Source organism: Thamnophis sirtalis, unplaced genomic scaffold, assembly GCF_051295495.1.
Source record: "Thamnophis sirtalis isolate CommonGarterSnake01/CBP01778 unplaced genomic scaffold, rThaSir2_p1.2 scaffold_14, whole genome shotgun sequence".
In the NCBI taxonomy this organism is placed as follows: Eukaryota; Metazoa; Chordata; class Lepidosauria; order Squamata; family Natricidae; genus Thamnophis; species Thamnophis sirtalis.
The window spans coordinates 30,821,550-30,830,729 of record NW_028261394.1 but is presented as its reverse complement, the minus strand read 5'-3'; the positions used below and the strand labels follow the sequence as shown (position 1 = coordinate 30,830,729).

Here is a 9,180-nt window from a genome sequence, read left to right as displayed (position 1 = left end):
CTCCGCCCCTCCTCCCCCCCCCCAAATGGGCGCAAGCACAACTGCAAAAGCGGAGGCTTCCAAAGCGTCACACAAGCACGGAATGTCACCGGCTTGGGGAGGAGTCGCGTTGTGATTGGCTGATTAGGGCGCGGCGGAGACGGCCGATTGGCCAATTTCAATCTGGAGGCGGCGATTGAGTGATTCGAATGGGCGTTCGGGCGGCAAACTTCCTGAGGAGAAAGAACGGGATTCCCCCCCCCCCCAAATGGCGCCGAAGAGGCGGCTGCGGAACAGCGGCGGGCAGGATCCCCCGTCGAAGTGAGTTGGGCGGGAGACCAGCAACGGGAGGAAGGACTACCACCAATCCCGAAATGACTGGAGCCTTTTCCCCCCCTGTACATTTCGGGTGGGAGGGGGGGAGGATTCTTCTCGCCCTCACAACGACCCTGCGAGGTCGGCCGCTGATGTTGTGAGAGAAGCCGGCCTGAGCCGCGACGGAGAATGAAACGGCGATGGCGGTTCGTCTCTTTTCTACGTGGGAGAGAGACGTTGAAATATACTCTGTGCCACTGCTGACTTTAGAAATAAGTTTAGGAGAAAAATACTACAATTCCTTTACCAAACCTTAAAAGAAATAAACTTTGTAAAAAAATTAATCCCCAAACTGAAATTGATTGTGCTCACATTATTATACCAGTAAAACTTATCTATCAATATCTTAAAATTACTCAGGTTCCATAATTGCATTCTGTAGTGTAAGTAGAAATGTACATACTGTGCTATAACGTTTATAACAGTATATGTGTCTTTTGTTAGTGTTCACTGCTCTTGCTTTTGATACACTTGTCATTAAGTTGTCTTGTAGATTAAGGATGCGCTGTCCAGAGTCCTTATTTTGAAAGGCCATACAGCACAAAACTTTGTTAAGAACTCTTGTTTCTATTTTCATTGTGCACTATCTGCGTTGTACTGTATAAAACTAGAGTGTGTGTTCTCTGAACAAAATTCCTATCTTATTTTTTTTGGAGGGTCTTCATCATGGATGAAACAGTAGCTGAATATATTAGAAGATCCGTGCTGCGAATACCACGTTCAGAAACATCCAAAATGCTGGCTTCATGGGGTTTTTTGTCCGAGACTCAACTTCAATCTTTAAAAATTCATCATTTCAAGGACAAAGTATCTGAAGCAGTTGTTGAACTTTGTGAGGTAAGAACAAAGTACAAATGCTTTTATGTCTATATAATATATGTCTATATTATGTTTATATATAAATGTATGTTCTTAGAAAAAAGGTTTCCCTTTTATTGTGGCAAAGATGAATTATTTGCAGAACACAGAATTGCATATATTTACAACTGCTCTTAGATTATGTTCATAAGAGACACTGAACAATATTATTGTTAACCTCATTTTAGCCTAATATTTCTGCAAAATCAACCTGTTATTTAGCTTATACTTTATCATGGTGAGCAGGGTAGCTAAGAATTTTTAAAAATATAATAGTTAAAAACATTTATTGCTGGTGAGTTTTTCTATAAATTATTTCCCATAAAAATAGTCAACTCAACTAAATTCTAAACTGAGTGAATGAAAACAACTTTCTTGAAGTAGACAGGTAGTGATATCTAACAATCTTTTTAAGTCCACAAAATAAGATATGTAACCTCATTTTTAAGGACTAATTGCAATGAATGGATTCCATTATTTGCAACATAGATTGTAAGCATACATTATTTCAGTGTCATTCATATAATGTCTTAATACAATTCTGATACCTTTCACTCAAACATTTATTAGATTGAGACAATTTCAGTGCCATTCCTCTATTATAATACTTAAGTAATATAATACTCAGTATTGTTCCAATCTCAACAATATTGTATTACATACAATTGTAATATTGTTAATAAGTTACTCTTTGTCTTAAAGGAGAACCAGGCAACTATCAAAGATGCAGCCGAGTTAGACTTAATTTGTAAGTAGAGTCTTTTATTTAAAGAGAGAGAAAGAGTAAATAACCTTTTTTCTTTGTCTAAATCAATTATATTATAAACTAAGTTCATTTGATTGATATGTATCCTTTCTGTCATAAAATTTAAAATCAATGTTACCTTTTTAAGAATAGAAAATTATTCTTCTTTACCTTGCACAATATTCCATTGTTAAAGTAAATTTTTTGGCAGAAGATCGAATAGACTCCTCCAGCCTATTGTTGGTAATTAAATTTATCAAATAAACAATCCCAAAACAAATTGTTATTGCAATTTAAAATCCAAATTCTTAATAGATAAGAAGAATTGTTCTAATTACATCATTTATTTATTCAGAGATAATACATTGAGGTTTGCCTATTCCCACATAATAATAGTCAGGATTACAATGGATCTGATACCTGCATTTTATATAGTTCATAGTCTAAATCTGAATTTTTAGCTAATTAATGAGATAATTCCCTTGGATTTGATTTTGATTTGCAGCTTGTTACTGTTTTCAAAAAATTGCACCATCTCTAATAATCTCACAACTTGAAAACACATATTTTAATCTTCTGTTGGATGTTACCAAAACTTATTTATAAGGCAGTGTGGACTGTTTATATCTTCAAAGACAATGAGTAAAGAATGGAGATTAACTCCAATTAATGTGAAAATTTGTTAAAGGTAAAAAATAGTAATATTGATATTCCTGAAATTTATTTTATTTTTTGTCATAATATTAATGGAGTTTTTATTAAGTTACTATATTATTAAATTAGTAGTCACTCAGTTTGTGATTTTTTTTTTAGACAACTACACCTATCAAGACAAAAACACCTGGATTGTTTACCAAATGACTAGAGAAGGTAAGTGCCCACAACTTACCTTTAGTTATTCTAAAAATAATTGACATACTTTGACTATATAGAAATGTATGTTTTAAATTAATATAGTAGAATTTCCATCATGTTATTTTGAAACATTCACGGGTAGAACAAAAGTTTTTTTCTTTGCTGAAATAGCCACATTTTTATTAGTAAGTTTGATTCATCAACCTTCTGTATTAATCTTCAATTAAATTGATATTAAATGAGTTAAATGATAAAAATGAAGTGAATAGCCTTCATTTACATGTATACCTTCCTTTTAGTATTTCTACTGCTTCTGAGTACCAATGTACTCTAGTGGTTAGGTTTAGAATTAAGAGGATAAATTTCAAATATTTCTTCAGTCACATGCATGTAGTCCTCGACTTACAATCACAATTGAGCCCAAAATTTCAATAGCTAATAGAGAACAGTTGTTATGTGAGTTTTGCCGCATTTTATTACTTTTCTTGCCATAGTTGTTAAGTGAATCACTACAGTTGTTAAGTTAATAATGTAGTTGCTAAGTGAAATTGACTTCCTCGTTGACTTTACTTGTCAGAAGGTCGCAAAAAATGATCACATGACCCTGGGACACTGCAACTATCAGAAATACGAGCCATTGGGGGTGCTGCAAATGGTTGCAAGTGTGAAAAATAGTCCTAAGTCACTTTTTTCAATACCACTGTAGCTTTGAAAGGTCACTAAATGAATGGTTGTAAATTGAGGGCTACTTGTTCTCAATCCAGCCTACTTGACAGGTTTGTGAAGCTACAATGGATATTTTTGTTTTCCAAAATCTTTAGCTTCTGGGAAATAAGGGAATATAAATCAAATAAATAAATACATATTATTGTGATATGAAACTGAAAGAAAATGCATAGCACAAAAACCAATGCATTTGTCAAAACATAAAGTGAGTTAAAAAATACTCCACCTTAAAGCAGACCTCCCCTCCTCCTCCATTAATAAAACTGCCTAGAGACTTGTATTTAGTTTTATGGCCAAGGAATAAAAGAAGCTTGCCCTGCAGTTGCCTCCTTATTAATCCTATGCATTTTCAGCTGTGGCAGCCTGCTTGTTCTAAAGCAAAATTAGCTATTGTGTGATACTTCAAAGATTGAAATATTAGTTATGTCATCCATCAGCAGTCTTCTGCTTTGCAACCCCCTCATGTAATGAGAGTTTTGGAGGCCTCTCAGAAATATGCAGTAGTCTAAAAACATCTAGAAATCATCAGGTTGGTGAAAGTTGGTTTGTATAAACATGAATGGTCTTGAATCGCCTTTACCATTGTTAAAAGTAATGGAAAATTGCAGCCTTCAGTGTAAAAGTAACCCTTTTTTAAATAAAATATATGCGTGTATTAAATGATACCCATTTTAATATCTCTTATTATTTGCAGATGATGAAGATGCAGTCATTTTTAACTGGACAACTTTCAAAAAGAAATTTAAATGCACTGTGCTATCTGTTTTGAAAAATGTAAGAATAATCCATGAAAATATTTACTTTCTAAATTAAAGAGATCATACTTAACCTAATCTACTAAATAATTTAAATGTAAAGCAATTTGACATTAAAAGGGAAAGTACTTTCATTTTTGTTTATAAGTGATCCTTATCTTCTGAACAGGCTATATCTGCATGTAAGGAATAGGTTGACAAACTAAAATGAACTTGATGGTAACATTCAGAAGCTAATCACATATGAAATGTAGTGTATATCATTCTATATCTGACCTAATAGAAGTGATAGTTTTAAAATAATTTAACTGTTCACTATAGCTGTGCTGGATACATGGGCTTAGCACTTTTTAACTTAACACATACCCTATTTTTCGGAGGTTTAAACAAGCCACAAAAAAAGGAATTTTTCCCCTTTCTCTTTACATCAGGCAACTATCAGCTTTAAAGAATATGAAGACAATGCAGTGTGGATTCGAATTGCTTGGGGAACTCAATATACAAGGCCTAATCAATACAAGCCAACCTACGTAGTTTACCATTCACAAACACCTTATGTCTTCATAACCAATTCTAAGGTTAAGAGAAATAACACTTTACTTTTTCAGGTAAATATATTTTGCATTTAATTATCTTGATCTTCTTTCAAGGTTTTTTGATATTTTTTGATATAACAAGGATCAATTGATATTTGGGTTTTCTGAACTAATGTATTAAATGTATACATGCTTTAATATCATAACTGTAAAATGGGGAGATGGGAAGAACAATACATTTCAGTTTCAATTAAAGATTGCCTGCATTTTCATTTGAAGGCTCTGTTGGCTGCTACCTGTTACAAAGACATCCATGAAATGGGTCTCCGAAACCATTGCTTAGAGTCTCTTAAAGTTATTTTGTTTAAAAGATTTTCCCAGGTGAGCTGCTTCTCTCTTCTAAGCCAAAGTCATGGTTGTGTTGTGTTTTATTTTGTGCCTTTTTCTAAGGGTCCCAATGTGGTGAGTGACTTCTTCCAAGAGAGACATTATAGTCCTACAAAGCTAGATAGTCTCCCAACAAGGTAAATTTAACCCTGTGGATAGAACTAACATTTCACCTTTTGCTTTTTGAAAAATCCTTCAAGATTCAATCAGTAGCATAACAATACATTAAATATTTATATTGCTATTATTCTAAATTTAGCAATTGACAAACATTACATTTTAGTTTTAGCTAGCACCACAGCATATGTACGCTTCACATACTATTGAAGAAGGAATTCCAACATGAATATGCAATACAGAGCTATGTGTGCTTCCTTGTTTCTACCTTCTCCACTTCTGCCCTGTTTTTCTCCTAGTTAAAAAGTTCTTAGTGGCTTCTGTGGGTATTCAGTTAAATGCATAATCATTTTTCTAAATTCAGAATCATGTATCAGTGTAATAAGATTGAGTACTGAGAAAAACATGGATTTGCAGGTACAAAACCCATGAGTGTAAGACCACTCTGTATGGGTTCTTGCCCATTTTGAAATTCCATATTTGGTCAGGTTCAGAGATTAAACTTACAATATAGTATTTCTGCATTAAAGTTTCCTTTTTTAAAAAGAAAGTTGCTACACAGAGTTTTCTCAGTATTTCTAAACATCATTCATACAAGAAAATGTACCAACTTAACATTTTGGCATTATTTCTCTGTTCCTTATTTCTTTTTTAGAATTTTCAGACACATCCGCTTCGCCCCCTACAAGAAAAAAACAGTGACCTGGAAAATGGTATTTAAACTAACTTGTTAACTTGTTTTAAATCAAAATGATTTCTTTAAATTAGAGGTCAATGGACTATGCTCAGTGCACAGCCATCCCTATGGAAGTGCCCTAGGCCTCACTGAGCATGTGCCTTAGGATATCTAACAGAGGGCAGCTCAGTTATCCCATGGATAACTGATTTCTTAACATTTTGGCATTTGGGGACAAATGGAATGTAGAATAATAGTGCTAAGTATGTTTTCAGTACACTGATGTGTTTTTAACATTTTTTTCCAGTTGATCCAAGGATAATTCTTGAAGATAAACATGAAAAGGAGAGAATTCAAAAAGTTAATCGGGAAACTTTTGGTGATGGTCCTCAACCAAAATTAGAACACGCACAATACAAGGTTCGTTTCTACTTTACATAGACATTGGCAATGTTTCTTTTGGCCTTTCTATACTTATATTCTGGAGATTCCATGATTGTTCTAATTTTCTATTCTTAATTAAATTGATTTCCAGATGCTCTGAGCCACTTACAGTATTAATTCAAAAGTTTAAAACAAAACTCGGGTAATACAACTATAATCAAACACTCCAAATGTGCATGGTTGGCACATAATAGCTGATTATACAAAGGCCTTCATGGTTACAACCTCCATTTGTTGTTCAAACAGGAGAGCAATCCCCTCTCAAATTATGAGGGTTTTTCCCTGGATTCACTCAGCTGCTGAGCACCACATTGTATTGGCAGGATTTATCTAAGCCTGTTTCATCCTATCTAGGCCCTAACTGCCTCCATTGCCACTCCTGCTCAGCCAGGATAAAGATATGTTGTTGGATGTTGTTGTTAGTTGCAAAGTCATGTCCAACCCCATGGACAATGTTCCTCCAGACCTTCCTGTCCTCCACCATCCTCTGGAGTTCATTTAAGCTAACACCTACTGCTTCAGTGACTCTATCCATCCACCTCATTCTCTGTCATCCTCTTCTTTTGCCCTCAATTGTTCCCTACATTAGGCTCTTCTCCAGTGAGTCCTTCTTCTCATTAGGTGGCCAAAGTTTTTGAGTTTCCTCTTCAGGATTTGGCCTTCTAAAGAGTAGTCAAGATTGATCTCCTCTAGGACTGACCGGTTTGATCACTTTGCAATCCAAGGGACTTGCAGGAGTCTTCTCCAGCACCATAGTTCAAAGTTGTTGGGTATGATTAGCATATTGATAAAAGAATGTCATCCTGAATCAATACATTGCAGGGTGAATATGTCTTCATTGAAGATTATGGACTGTAATCTACACCCAATGTTTCTCACAATCATTGTTTTGAAGCTGTATGGACTTCAACTCCCAGAATTCCCCAGCCACCAAGGTTGAAAAACACTGATCTACATACTGCCAGTGTGAAGTGCTACATACATGTCTGTCTTCCCAAGCTTAAGACTTAATACAATCAATAACAATGCTGAATAAATTAGTGTATTTAAATTAAAGTTCTGCTTGTTTTGGGTTGTGTATTAGAACTAAATATTTTTTTCCACAAGAGGGCACCCTTTGATTTTTCATGTACATATTTCTTACAATTGTATTTAATATTGTAATAATAAATTATTCTTGAATAAAATAGTGACAGTATATGAAAATGAAATCTGAATAGATGTCGAGCTTTTATTAATCAGATTAATTTTGCAATTATTGTTTTGGAGGGGGAAAACCTTGCAATTTTTGGGAATGTTGACTAGTTATGTAAGAATACTTCTGCTACATTTTAAAATGTCTTGATAATGAAGCAGCTAAGATATTTGAGTTGGATCAGGTAAGGAAGATTAAGGTTCATGTTCTCATTGTCAGAAATCACAGGTAATTTGGGGGTCATTTTTTTAAAGCTCATCGCAACTCATAAGATTGCTGTGGGGATCAAATTGGGATAACCTAATATGTTGAGCTCTCTGCCATATTGGGCCAAAGATGAAGGGAAGTAAATTTAGAGATTTATGGCCTAAATGTGATTTATTCTATTTTTTGTTTGTTAGTTATATGTATCTCTTAAAGGCTATTTCTGTGGGGATTTTCCTGCATTTTATCCCCATGACAGTAACCATGCGAATTATTTGGGCTTAGAATGGGGCTGGTCCAAAGTTATTCAATGACTTTTCATGACTAGAAGAGGATTTGAATGTGAATCTTCCTGGCCTAGGCCAGAACCTTAACAGTCATACCAGACTGATCTATTTACAGTTTCTGGATTTTGTTTGTTGTTATTACAGCTTGAAACAGTGTTTAAAACTGAAGAAAGAAGCATCCTGAATACTGATCAGCCATTTAGATGTACCATCAAGTTTTCTAGTCCTCATCTTCTAGAAGCCCTTAAGTCTCTAGGGCCCTCTGGTAAGTATTGCAATTATGGTAAAAACCTAAACAGCACTATTATATAATATTTTTACAGAATAAAACTGCCTATAAAACCAGTGATTCATACATCTTTCCATAATGACGCATACTACTCATTTGACTTCCTTTCTTGCCCAACCAATTTAAACTATTTTAAATACTAGTGTGGGGATGGTTGGGCTCATCCTAATTAACGTCTGATGAAATAAATTCTACTATAGGCTGCTCACTATAGTAGCCTCTTAAATTTATTGTGTGAATGAGCAGATTTAATGCATGCAGAATTATATTTTAATTCTGAATGGATAGAGTATCTGAGTTCTCCCATTTTGATTTTGCATCTTGCCAAAATCTTACAAGACTTAAACAAATTTTAGCAAAATCTCAAGCATAGTTTCAGACATTAAAAATAAATAAATCACAAGCATGGTAGGTGAAAATGTCATGTTGCCAACCCTTGCCTGAAACAGATTTTGTTCCCAAACCGTTGTGACATGCTATTATGTATGGATTTATGCAGTGCTATTAAAAGACATCAAATTCCTGAACTTCCAGGTTTACATACACAGCTGTAAATAATCATATATTGATTTTTATTATGTTTTTTATACTAGGAATAGCAGACGCTCCTCTTTCACCACTACTCACCTGCATCACTCGAAAAGCCAGGAATTATTTTAAAATCAGAGAGAAAAAAGATGATCTTTCACAAACCAATAATACCTTTCAAGTAAATTAAAGAACAGAGACAGATATGGACTCTCTCTCTCTCT

The 9,180-nt window shown here is 34.5% G+C and overlaps 1 protein-coding gene across 1 annotated transcript; it reads left to right on the top strand.

Annotated features, from left to right (window-relative positions):
* The first annotated feature begins 79 nt into the window (after nt 1–79).
* On the top strand, nt 80–9,160 carry CENPN (centromere protein N). Its single transcript, XM_014060586.2, has 11 exons — nt 80–300; nt 1,011–1,191; nt 1,915–1,960; nt 2,771–2,827; nt 4,233–4,312; nt 4,725–4,901; nt 5,109–5,210; nt 5,989–6,046; nt 6,317–6,429; nt 8,284–8,404; nt 9,022–9,160. Exons 1-11 carry the CDS (start codon nt 248–250, stop codon nt 9,144–9,146), a joined length of 1,113 nt encoding a protein of 370 aa, XP_013916061.2. The 5' UTR covers nt 80–247; the 3' UTR covers nt 9,147–9,160.
* The last annotated feature ends 20 nt before the right edge of the window (nt 9,161–9,180 follow it).